Raw genomic sequence first — 13,305 nt, forward strand, 5'->3', positions numbered from 1 at the left:
CATTGCTTGGATACCAGCAGTGCTCTGGTATTTAACTCAAATAGCCAATCCTCCTGTGTGAGCCGAGGGAGCATGTTATTTGATTGTGGGGCATATCATGGCTAAGCCTGATTCTGACCTTGTTCTTATTTGATGTCCATGATTGTGCACAATTCTGTAGGAATCACTGAATAGCATTTGGGAGCAAAACCTAGCAAGTTGTTCTTCATAACTGTAACCACTGATCCTTGGTAACATTCTATTGAATCTATCCTTCACCTTTCCATTGCTTTTATCTTCTTCCTATAAAGGGTTGCCTAGAACTGTGCACACTACTCCAACCCCCAGCCCAGCCTAACTCGTACAAATTCAGCATTACTTCTTTGCTTTTATTATTTGTACTTATACATGGAAAACCAAGAATTTCTTCTGCCGAATCCCCACCCCCAGGATGCGCTGACCCCCCCCCCCTGCTGCCACTTTGTTAAATTCGGCAGGACCTCCGCATTGCTGGCATTTCTGGGTTTCCCGGCTGCTGATGGGCCCTGCTCTCTCCCCGCCTCCCTGTAAATTTTGGGGCCATTAAGTGAGTAGGCAAAACTGGCAGATGGAGTTCAATGTGGGGAAGTTTGAGGTCATTCACTTTGGATCGGAATATTTTCTTAATAGTGAGAGACTAGGAACTGTAGAGGAGCAAAGGTTATTTGGGTATCCATGTACACAACAATAACAACAACTTGCATTTAAATGGCGCCTTTAATGTAGTTAAAACGTCCCAGGAGCGATTATCCGACAAAATTTGACACCAAGCCACGTACGGAGACATTAGGACAGGTGACCAAAAGCTTGGTCGAAGAGGTAGGTTTTAAGGAGCGTCTTATAGGAGGAGAGATGGAGAGGCAGAGAGGTTTAGGGAGGGAATTCCAGAGCTTAGGTCCTAGGCAGCTGAAGGCATGGCCACCAACGTGGAGTGATGAAAATCGGGGATACGCAAGAGGCCGGAATTGGAGGAGCGAAGAGATCGTGGAGGAGGTTACAGCGATAGGTGGGCGGGGCCATGGAGGGATTTGAAAACAAGGATGAGAATTTTAAAATCGAGGCGTTGCCGGACTGGGAGCCAATGTAGGTCAGCGAGCACAGGGGTGGTGGGTGAACAGGACTTTGGTGTAAGTTAGGTTATAGGCAGCAGAATCACTAAAACCTAGTGCACAGGCACAAAAAGTAAACCAGAAAGCTAATGTAATGTTGGTCTTTTTCTGATCCAGTCAATTTGACTCATAGCAGTAGTAGCAATGACCTTTGACCCCTTTCCAATCGGCACTACTTGCACACTGACATCTGCTGCATAATACCACATAAACTGAGTCTGATGCATCTAAGGCCAAAACAACATACAATAAAAAAAATTGTCTACCAATTAAAAAGAAACAAAGCCAACATCGAAGCTAAAAATAAAACAGAAAATTAGATCAGCAAACCGAGCAGGAACCATTGACTGACTACCTGAAAATTACAAAAAAAAGCTAAAGCAAAATGAACAAAAGGCAAAAAAAAACTGGAAAAATCTTAAAAGACTCAAGAAAAAGAAAAGGTAGACAAAGTTTATTTTTAAAAAGAAACTTTACGCAGACTGCACATCCTGTCATATGTGCTACATAGCACTCAGTAGCACCTCAAGAACACTTACAAGGGTTGATTTTAACCCTGCTCACTTGGCGGGAATGGTGCAGGCGGGATTTAAAATGGAACCCAGTGGAAGGCGTTGAGTTCCCACGGAGTTCCCGCCCACCAACATTTTAACTCCCAGGTTTTCGGGAGCATGGAAGCCACCCGTCACAAATATTGAAATGTAGGGGTTTACTATTGTCACTTAGACCCCGACGCCAATTTAAAACAGAGATGTGTGAATCGAGCATAGTCTTCAAGCTGCCAGGAAAGGATGGGGCCCAACAGGATCGGATCTGAGCAAGCTCAGGAAAGTATTACATTTTTAAAATTTTGAGAGGTTCCTTGTGACCCGAAGGAGCAGGAGTGCTTCTTATGGCCAAACAGGGAAACCTTGGGCATTCTCTGCCCCAGGCTCTCTTTTCCCCTCCTTCCTGCTCGCTTACCTTTTGGGGGATCATTTCTTTCGGTCCCTGGGGACAGCATGCAGCTGCACGATTTTCCACTCCCACCTGCTGGCCTCCACGTCACCCCCGCCAGCTTCAGGTGGGAGTCAGCATCGGGAAATTTAAATGAGGCACGGGAGACTTTAACTCCGAGGGGCTGGACAGATTGCCACCCACTTGGCCTCCGTACCCTGGATTCCTGCCCCGAGTTAAAATCAGGGCTACAAATTCTGACTCAGGCACACTATAACAATTATGTCACCAGCTGCTACAAAAGAACATAAGAAATATGAACAAGAGTAGGCCATACAGCCCCTCGAGCCTGCTTCACCATTCAATAAGATCATGGCGGATCTTCGACCTCAACTCCACTTTCGCCTGATCCCCATATCCTTTGACTCCCCTAAAGTCCAAAAATCTATCGATCTCAGTCTTGAATATGCTCAACCACTGAGCATCTACAGCCCATGGGGGTAGAGAATTGCAAAGATTCACAACCCTCTGAGTGAAGAAATTTCTCCTCATCTCAGTCCTAAATGGCCTTCCCCTTATCCTGAGACTGTGCCCCCTAGTTCTAGACTCTCCAGCCAGGGGAAACAGCCTCTCAGCATCTAACCTGTCAAGCCCACTCAGAATCTTATATGTTTCAATGAAATCACCTCTCATTCTTCTAAACTCCAGATAGCATAGGCCCATTCTACTCAACCTCTCCTCATAGGTCAACCCTCTCATCCCAAGAATCAATCTAATGAACCTTTCATTGCACCGCTTCTAAGATAAGTATATCCTTCCTTAGGTAAGGAGACCAAAACTGTACACAGTACTCCAGGTGTGGTCTGACCAAAGCCCTGTACAATGGCAGCAAGACTGCCTTAATCTTGTACTCCAACCCCCTTGCAATAAAGGCCAACATGCCATTTGCCTTCCTAATTGCTTGTTGTACCTGCATGTTAACTTTCTGTGTTTCATGTACAAGGACACGCAAATCCCTCTGAACACCAACATTTAATAGTTTCTTACCATTTAAAAAAAACTGTTTTTCTATTCTTCCTACCAAAGTGAATAACCTCACATTTCCCCACATTATACTCCAACTGCCACCTTCTCGCCCACTCACTTAACCTGTCTATATCCCTTTGCAGATTCTTTGTGTCCTCCTCACAGCTTACTTTCCCATCAACTTTGTATCGTCAGCAAACTTGGATACATTGCACTCAGTCTCTTCATCTAAGTCATTAATATAGATTGCAAATAGCCAAGGCCCAAACACTGATCCTTGCGGCACCCCACTAGTTACAGCCTGCCAACCTGAAAATGACCCGTTTATTCCTACTCTCTGTTTTCTGTCCATTAACCAATCCTCTATCCATGCTAATATATTACCCCCAACCCCATGAGCCCTTATCTTGTGTAACAACCTTTTGAGTGGCACCTTATCGAATGCCTTTTGAAAATCCAAATACACTACATCCACTGGTTCACTTTTATCTACCCTGCTACTTACATCCTCAAAAATCTCTAATAGAATTGTCAAACATGATTTGCCTTTCATAAAACCATGTTGACTCTGCCTAATCATATTATGATTTTCTAAGTGTCCCGTTACCACGTCCTTAATAATAGATTCCAGCATTTTCCTGACTGCTGATGTCAGGCTAACTGGCCTGTACATAAGAACATAAGAAATAGGAGCAGGAGTAGGCCAATCGGCCCCTCGAGCCTGCTCCGCCATTCAATAAGATCATGGCTGATCTGATCCTAACCTCAAATCTAAATTCATGTCCAATTTCCTGCCCGCTCCCTGTAACCCCTAATTCCCTTCACTTCTAGGAAACTGTCTATTTCTGTTTTAAATTTATTTAATGATGTAGCTTCCACAGCTTCCTGGGGCAGCAAATTCCACAGACCTACTACCCTCTGAGTGAAGAAGTTTCTCCTCATCTCAGTTTTGAAAGAGCAGCCCCTTATTCTAAGATTATGCCCCCTAGTTCTAGTTTCACCCATCCTTGGGAACATCCTTACCGCATCCACCCGATCAAGCCCCTTCACAATCTTATATGTTTCAATAAGATCGCCTCTCATTCTTCTGAACTCCAATGAGTAGAGTCCCAATCGACTCAACCTCTCCTCATATGTCCGCCCCCTCATCCCCGGGATTAACCGAATGAACCTTCTTTGTACTGCCTCGAGAGCAAGTATGTCTTAAGTATGGAGACCAAAACTGTATGCAGTATTCCAGGTGCGGTCTTGCCAATACCTTATATAACTGCAGCAATACCTCCCTGTTTTTATATTCTATCCCCCTAGTTCCCTGTTTTCTCTCTCCCTCCTTGAATAGAATTGCTACCTTCCAATCCACTGGGATCGTTATAGAATCTGGGGAATTTTGGAAGATCACAACCAATGCATCCTCTACCTCTGCAGCCACCTCTTTTAGAACCCTAGGATGTAGGCCATCGGGTCCAGGGGAGTTGTCGGCTTTTAGTCCCATTAATTTCTCCAGTACTTTTTCTTTACTCGTATTAATTACTTTAAGTTCCTCACTCTCATTAGCCTTGGTTCCTCACTATTTCTGGTTTGTTTTTTGTGTCTTCTACTGTGAAGACAGATACAAAATATTTGTTTAATGTCTCTGCCATTTCCTTATTCCCCATTATACTTTCTTCTGACTCAGCTTCTAAGGGACCCATGTTTACTTTCGCTACTCTCTTCCTTTTTACATACATGTAGAAGCTCTTGTAATCTGTTTTTATATTTCTTGCTAATTTATTCTCATATTCTATTTTCTCCCTCTTTATCAATTTTTTAGTCATTCTTTGCTGGTTTCTAAAACTCTCCCAATCCTCAGGCGTACTATTCTTCCTGGCAACATTCTAAGCCTCTTCTTTTAATCTAATTTTATCCTTAACCTCTTTAGTTAGCCATGGATGGATCACTATTCCTGTGGAGTTTTTATTCCTCAATGGAATGTATATTCATTGAGAATTATGAATTATTTCTTTATATGGTCACCATTACTTATCTACCATCATATCTTTTAATCTAACTTCCCAATCAACCTTGGCCACCTTGCCCCTCATACCTGTGTAATTGGCTTTGTTTAAGTTTAAGACTCTAGTTTTGGACTTAAGTACGTTACTCTGGAACTCAATGTGAAATTCTATCATATTATGAACACTCTTCCCCAGAGGGTCCTTTACTATGAGATTACTAATTAACCCATCTCACTGCACAATACAAGATCTAAAATAGCCTGTTCCCTGGTTGGTTCCATGATGTATTGTTCTGGGAAACTTTCCATTGTGCATTCTATGAACTTGTCCTCCAAACTACCTTTGCCAATTTGATTTGCCCAGACTATATGAAGATTAAAGTCCCCCATGATTATTGCATTATCTTTGCTACAAAGTCCTATTATTTCTTGATTAATTCTCAGTCCAACGGTATACCTACTGTTAGGGGGCCTATAAACTACTCCCACCAGTGTTTTCTGCCTCTTGTTATTTCTTATTTCCTCCCATACTGATTCTACTTCCTGATCTTCCGGGCCAAGATTCTTTCTCGCTTCTGTCCTTATGTTATCTTTTATTATCAGGGCTTCTCCCCCGCCTTTTCCATTCTGTCTGTCTTTTCAAAACATCAGGTACCCTGGAATATTTAGTTCCCAACCTTGGTCACCTTGCAACCACTTCTCTGTAATGGCTATTTGATCAAACCCATTTATCTTCATATGTGCCACTAATTCGTCTATCTTGTTACGAATGCTTCATGCATTCAGATAAAGAGCCTTTAATCTTAACATTTTACCATTTTCCCCTGCTTTGATCTTATTCGCTGATGCACTATGACTGTTAAACTCTCTGTCCCTTCCTGTGAGACTCTGCTTATCTTTACCCAAATCGCTACACTGCTCTAATGCCTTGACTTTTCTCTTTAGGTTTCTAAATTTCCCCTCCCCCCCTCACCCCCCCCCCCCCCCCCAGAGTTGGGGGCATAGCCAGTTTTGTGGGCGGGGCCTGATTTGAGTGAATTGAATCTTAAACCAGCGTAATAGATCGCGGAAAACATGGACGTGAGTGGTTTTGGGCGTTACTCAGTTACGTTTAAAATTCCCTGATCTTTTGCGCTGGTTCGCTTAATTCCGCCCGGATTTTTTTTTATTTGTTCATGGGATGTGGGCATCGCTGGCAAGGCCAGCATTTATTGCCCATCTCTAATTGCCCTTGAGAAGGTGGTGGTGAGCTGCCTTCTTGAACCGCAGCAGTCCATGTGATGAAGGTTCTCCCACAATGCTGTTAGGTAGGGAGTTCCAGGATTTTGACCCAGCGACGATTGCGCTGATATTACCGGCGTAAATGAGCGTGAACTTACCCCATTATGACTAGTGATTGAATTAAGGGAACCTCTACAAAACTGCATTTTTCTCATCGCAGTACCGGCATAAAGGCCAGAGAAAGATGCGGGAAGCATTAGTACATAGAATTACATGGATTATGATGTAATTTCTGTGTCATTTAAATATTATTATGTAGCTGCCACCCCATTCCTGCACCTAGGCCCAGTGGAAATGGATGGAGTTCCAAGATTACCAGTCTCCATCCCTGTTTATAGTGTATTGTGTCCTGTGAACTGGTGCACACTGAGCACCACTGACACACATGTTGGCCTCATTGTGTCCTAAATTTTCTTGCTGAAATAATTTGTGTTACATGTTTGTTCTACACATACACAAGTAAAGTATGTAATTTTTCCAGGTGTTTGGCTCTTGCCTTATTTGGAGGAAATGGTGAAACTGGATTTGAACAAAATTCAACATATTCCGTGTTCAACATCTCCATTACGTTAACTGATCATGGCTATCAGCAGTTCTATGAGGTAAAGGCAGTCAGTAGTAATTGTTTATCCATCCTTTTCATTCATTTCAATAATGCTTGCAAAATGTTTTACTCTTTGGTCCTACAAGTTGGTGATTATTTTGAATAATTCCCTAATTTACTCAAATTCAATGCAAATTATTGTTATTGCCAATTTATGAACATTAATTACCAATTGAATATGTTTACTGTATAATGACAATCATTTTGTTTTTAATATAGGTTGCACATATTGTGTTTCAGTATATGAAAATGCTACAATGCCTTGGTCCTCAGGAAAGGTGATTTTTTTTTAGTTGTGTGCCTTTATATTTTTGCTCATAAAATACACTGAAAACCTTGCTTGCCATTGTGATTTACTCAGATATGTAAACTGTGCAGGTGAAATAGAAAAATATGTACAGAGAGCGAGTGACCTTGTTTTATGAAAAATATTTTCTTTCCTTTTTCTTTTTCCCCACTAATCTTTTGCTGCCACCTTTCCTGAAACCGTTGACTCATGCTCGGGTACAGTTTGTAGTTGCTGGCAACCCTCTGGTTTCTCCCCCAAGTGACGCCCAAGTCAGTCTTGATGATGAATGTTGGTGGGATGCTCAGTCATGGAGGAGGTGGAAGGGAATCACAAGATGGTTACTAATGAGGAATCCCACTCACCGATACTACTTCACCCATTCAGAAGAAAACTGTTGTCTTCCACAGCACCCTCCCCGCGCCCCCCCCCTCCAAACCCTCACAGAATTCAGCTGTTCCTTAAATAATTTAATGGTGATTTGCTTCCACTAGCCTACCCAGAAATTTGAGGAGCATTGATCACTATTTTGTGAAGAAGAGCTTCCTGACATCAGTCATAAATTTGCCTTTTGACAGTTTGACTTTGTTGTACCCATTTCCTCATGGTTTAATTTGAAGTAAGGTTCTAGATTTATCTTTTCTATACCATTTACTGTCTTGTATGCTTCTGTGGGGTTCACTCTCAGTTGCTTTTCAAGGTAAAATAGCCAGAATTTTTCCAGTCTTTCCTCATAATTCAAGCCTCTGATGTTGGGCATCACAACAATGCCCAATTTTGTATTCTCCTGAAATCCATATATGCATTCTTTTCAGCAGAGGATAGCAATTAAGAGCAAGAATCATGGCAATTTTTTCCCTTCCCTAGTCCAGGGGCAGTGTGACCTCGCTCTTAACTCAGCATAGACAGAAGATTGAGCCTAGAACTTCCTGGTCTATGTTGTTTAGTACCACAATAGGAACTGCCTATATCCACTAAGGCATTAGGGCTGCTTTATTTTGTGTTCTAAGGAGTAATAAATAAATGTGTTAAATTACACTATATATAATTTTCCCCCAGAATTTATAAAGAGATTCAGAAGATTGAAGATAATGAATTCCATTATCAGGAACAGGTATATATTGTGTTGCTTCCCTTCCCATTCTCTTCTCCCACCCTCTGTAATTTTCTACAAATTGATCAGCAAGGTACTACATTAGAGCTGTGATCCTGACCTTTTGATATTCTTTCCCTAGACGGATCCCATTGATTATGTAGAAAATCTTTGTGAAAATATGCAGCTTTTCAAAAAAGAAGATTTCCTCACTGGAGACCAGTTACTATTTGAGTACAGGCCAGAGGTGAATGATACGGAGTTAATTGTCACATTATGTAATAAAAACTATGCTGTGGAATTTACTTACTATTGGGAGAATTCTCCTTCATTATTTTTGCATCAGAATGTCTCAGTATTATCATGTTAGTGTGATTCAAAAATGCTATAACTGTACTACTTCTGAAAAGCATTCCTTGAATTCGGCACTGTTGCAGTATGGGGTGAGGCTTTGCGATTGTTAGAAAGTCTTATCACTCCACCCTCCCAAGCAGCAGTAATTTTGATAACTTTGGTAATATCTTTCATATGAATTCTGTATGCATAAAGAGAATATACATTACATAGCAGTATATAGAAAAGACCCTGAGTAATGTGAGGCTTAGTAACGCCTGACTGTTGCAGGTGCATGTGATCTATACACCGACTGTTGTGAGGAATATATTTTATTTACACCATTGTGTAGGCACCTTCCTCTTAGTCTTTCCTAATGCCAGTGTGTGTAAATTAATTTCATCTTCCTTTTGATACCATATTTGAAATAATTTGGAAAAAGCTTGCTTCGTGGTATATGCAATGTATGTATGTATATATATATATATACTGTTCTGGTGGCTGAGGAATTTTCAGATTTATTCAGGAAGAATCCTAGCTGTAAATTAGCCTTTTCTTGAGAAGAAAATTCCGGAGGGGGTGGGGGGATGGGGAAAGTACCTTAATACAAGGCACTCCTCTGCTCGTTTTTAAAAAAAATACTCCAGTAAGGTATATCTCCTACCTGTTGGGAAACAACTTGAGCAGAAGTTTTTGCTTTATTGAGGTGGTGTGATTTTAGGTCTCCACTTGCTTTGCGAGATCCTCCAATGACGTAGATTGTTGGGGCCTCAAGCACACATCATGAAGCAACTCCATTACTATTAATGGGAGCTAGTACTTGGAGTCCATCCAGGGGCACCTGACCTAGAAAAAGCACTACTAGCAGCATTTGACTGCCTGTGATTGTTCTGGGGTTCGTGGCTACTTGGTGTGAAGCAATAGAAACATAGAAGTTACAACATGGAAACAGGCCCTTCGGCCCAACATGTCCATGTCGCCCAGTTTATAACACTAAGCTAGTCCCAATTGCCTGCACTTGGCCCGTATCCCTCTATACCCATCTTACCCATGTAACTGTCCAAATGCTTTTTAAAAGACAAAATTGTACCCGCCTCTACTACTGCCTCTGGCAGCTCGTTCCAGAAACTCACCACCCTTTGAGTGAAAAAATTGCCCCTCTGGACCCTTTTGTATCTCTCCCCTCTCACCTTAAATCTATGTCCCCTCGTTATAGACTCCCCTACCTTTGGGAAAAGATTTTGACTATCGACCTTATCTATGCCCCTCATTATTTTATAGACTTCTATAAGATCACCCCTTAACCTCCTACTCTCCAGGGGAAAAAAGTCCCAGTCTATCTAACCTCTCCCTATAAGACAAACCATCAAGTCCCGGTAGCATCCCAGTAAATCTTTTCTGCACTCTTTTTAGTTTAATAATATCCTTTCTATAATAGGGTGACCAGAACTGTACACAGTATTCCAAGTGTGGCCGTACTAATGTCCTGTACAACTTCAACAAGACATCCCAACTCCTGTATTCAATGTTCTGACCAATGAAACCAAGCATGCTGAATGCCTTCTTCACCACCCTATCCACCTGTGACTCCACTTTCAAGGAGCTATGAACCTGTACTCCTAGATCTCTTTGTTCTATAACTCTCCCCAACGCCCTACCATTAACGGAGTAGGTCCTGGCCCGATTCGATCTACCAAAATGCATCACCTCACATTTATCGAAATTAAACTCCATCTGCCATTCATCGGCCCACTGGCCCAATTGATCAAGATCCCGTTGCAATCCCAGATAACCTTCTTCACTGTCCACAATGCCACCAATCTTGGTGTCATCTGCAAACTTACTAACCATGCCTCCTGAATTCTCATCCAAATCATTAATATAAATAACAAATAACAGCGGACCCAGCACCGATCCCTGAGGCACACCGCTGGACACAGGCCTCCAGTTTGAAAAACAACCCTCTACAACCACCCTCTGTCTTCTGTCGTCAAGCCAATTTTGTATCCAATTGGCTACCTCACCTTGGATCCCGTAAGATTTAACCTTATGTAACAACCTACCATGCGGTACCTTGTCAAATGCTTTGCTGAAGTCCATGTAGACCACGTCTACTGCACAGCCCTCATCTATCTTCTTGGTTACCCCTTCAAAAAACTCAATCAAATTCGTGAGACATGATTTTCCTCTCACAAAACCATGCTGACTGTTCCTAATCAGTCCCTGCCTCTCCAAATGCCTGTAGATCCTGTCTCTCAGAATACCCTCTAACAACTTACCCACTACAGATGTCAGGCTCACCGGTCTGGAGAGAGAGACTGGGGACAGAGTTTTTGTACTGAAAAAATTCCATTGAACCTTTCCGCTTTTATTTTGGCTCCTAGTGATAGAGAAGCAGCTGGACTTTGGTGTTTTCCTACAGCTGTATGGCTGAGATCGGAAACTTTGTGGCGTTGGAGGCATCAGACCTCTGTTCTGTCATTGTGTGGCACAGGAAGTTGGTGCTCCAGAGTGCTGATTGCTGTCCTAGGACCTGTCAAATATTTTTAAATTGATGCATATGAGTGCTTTGTGAATTTTGTTTCAAAATAATATTTAGTGGTGTGTACACATAAAATTACAACGGGGGTGATTTCTACTTGTGGTTGTGAATGGAAAAGAGTCAGCTAAAGATAAGTCCGATATGGGAAGCACAAACATTAATTTTTTATCTGATCGTTTTCCAAATCGTTGTTGAATGTTCGAAGAAAGAAAGAAGTTTCCTTGTATAGTGTCTCATCATGCCTCTCAGAAACACCCCAGAACGCTTGAATTAATTATTTTGAAATGCTGTTACTGTTGCTACATATGTGAAATATCTCTTTTAATATATAGTAGATTTTGTCTTTATTTTTGATAGTTCAGTCGAAGAGTCAGTCTAAATCTGTTTTTTTTTTTTGTTTTCAGGTGATTGCTGCTGCTCTGTCCCTCCTCACCCCACAAAAAGCAAATCTGATTCTCCTTTCTCCCAACAATGAAGGGAACTGTAGATTAACAGAGCGTTGGTTTGGGACTCCCTATGATATTGAAGGTAAAGTGGCCAGTGAAAGGACTGGCTTTATAATCTGGATGACTACAACCTGGTTGACGTAATGATATTTAATAGTATGCAATCACAACGAGATGCTTTGTATATATATCTGTTACTGTGTTTGCGTGCACAGGACAGGTGAAAATATTATATTGGTAAGATGTATATATTTTCTCTGTCAACTGTGTCTGGCAAAATTTCTGTGTGTAGTGCAAACTTCAGATGTGATTCCAGGATGGTATGTTGCCTTTCTGGTGCCAGGATCATGGATGTCACTGAACGGCTGCAGAGGGGGAGGGTAAACAGCCAGAGGTTGAGGTCTATATCGGTACCAGCATCATAGGTAGAAAGAGGGATGAGGTCCTGCAGGCAGATTTTCGGGAGCTAAGATAGAGATTAATAAGCAGGACCTCAAAGGTAGTAATCTCCGGATTACTCCCGGTGCTAGTGAGTATAGAAATAGGAGGATAGAGCAGATTAATGCATGGCTGGAGAGATGATGCAGGAGGGAGGGCTTTAGATTCCTGGGGCACTGGGACTGGTTCTGGGGGAGATGGGACCTGTACAGACCGGACAGGTTGCAACTCAACAGAGCTGCGACCAATAACCTCGTGGGGAGGTTCATTAGTGCTGTGGGGGAGGGTTTAAACTAATTTGGCAAGGGGATGGTCACCAGGATGTAGCATTAGAAAGGAGAAACAAGGTGCACAAAGGATTGGGAGAGACATATAGCACTAGAGTAAGAAATAGTGCGGTATTGGGTGGGATCAGACTAAGGCAATACAAGAAGGTCTAAGATAGGTTTACAGTGCATGTGTGTAAATGCACAAAGTGTGGTAATCAAGGTTGGTGAGCTGCAGGCGCAAATAGCCACATAGGAATATGATGTTGTGGCAATAATGGAGACCTGGCTCAAAAAAGGGCAGGGTTGGGTACTAAATATTCCTGGATACAATGTGTTCAGGAAAGATAGGGAAGGAAAGAAAGGAGGGGGGGTGGTAGCAGTATTGATTAAGGAGAATATTGCAGTGCTGGACAGAGAGGATGTCCTGGAGAGGCCAAGGACAGAATCTATTTGGTTAGAGATAAGGGGCGTCATTTTAGCTCCCGCTATCGGGTGCGTTCCTGGCGGGGGGCTCCGAAAATCGGAGAATCCTGGAGCTGGACCGGAGCCCGCCCCAAACCCTCACACTTCCGGGTTCCCCGCTGATGCGCCAGCGTGCGCGCGCAGCCCCCGCTGGTGGGAATCCCGCAGGCAATTAAAGCCAGCGGGATGTCACTTGAAAGTATTTATTTAGGTATTTCAGGTCATTAACTGACCTGATAAAGGGATTATGTGAGGAGGGGTGGGATTTTCGAACAAACTGGGACTGTTTCCCACACTGGGGGAAACACTCCCAGGTCAAATGGACGTGTTGCAGCTGTCAGCCTGTGGCAGCTGCAAAGGTCCATTTGACAGGTGGTGGGGGGAGACCCTCATCCATTGCAGAAGGCCACTCTGTCACTTGGGACAAAGTTTGGTGTCCACCACCCTCCTCCTGACAGTCAAAGTCACC

The 13,305-nt window shown here is 42.6% G+C and overlaps 1 protein-coding gene across 4 annotated transcripts in view; it reads left to right on the forward strand.

Annotated features, from left to right (window-relative positions):
- LOC137325297 (nardilysin-like) overlaps window positions 1-13,305 on the forward strand; it is a 107,250-nt gene that overhangs the window by 35,999 nt on the left and 57,946 nt on the right. For all 4 annotated transcript variants that reach the window (XR_010963856.1, XR_010963857.1, XM_067990220.1 and 1 more), the window contains exons 12-16: window positions 6,845-6,965; window positions 7,187-7,245; window positions 8,313-8,367; window positions 8,489-8,593; window positions 11,626-11,749. Coding sequence is in view for 2 of the 4 variants with exons in the window: in XM_067990220.1 (XP_067846321.1) it covers window positions 6,845-6,965; window positions 7,187-7,245; window positions 8,313-8,367; window positions 8,489-8,593; window positions 11,626-11,749 (464 nt within the window). In the remaining 2 variants the exon portion in view is untranslated. The remainder of the gene's footprint in view (window positions 1-6,844; window positions 6,966-7,186; window positions 7,246-8,312; window positions 8,368-8,488; window positions 8,594-11,625; window positions 11,750-13,305) is intronic.

This window comes from Heptranchias perlo, chromosome 9 (genome assembly GCF_035084215.1).
Source record: "Heptranchias perlo isolate sHepPer1 chromosome 9, sHepPer1.hap1, whole genome shotgun sequence".
NCBI lineage: Eukaryota > Metazoa > Chordata > Chondrichthyes > Hexanchiformes > Hexanchidae > Heptranchias > Heptranchias perlo.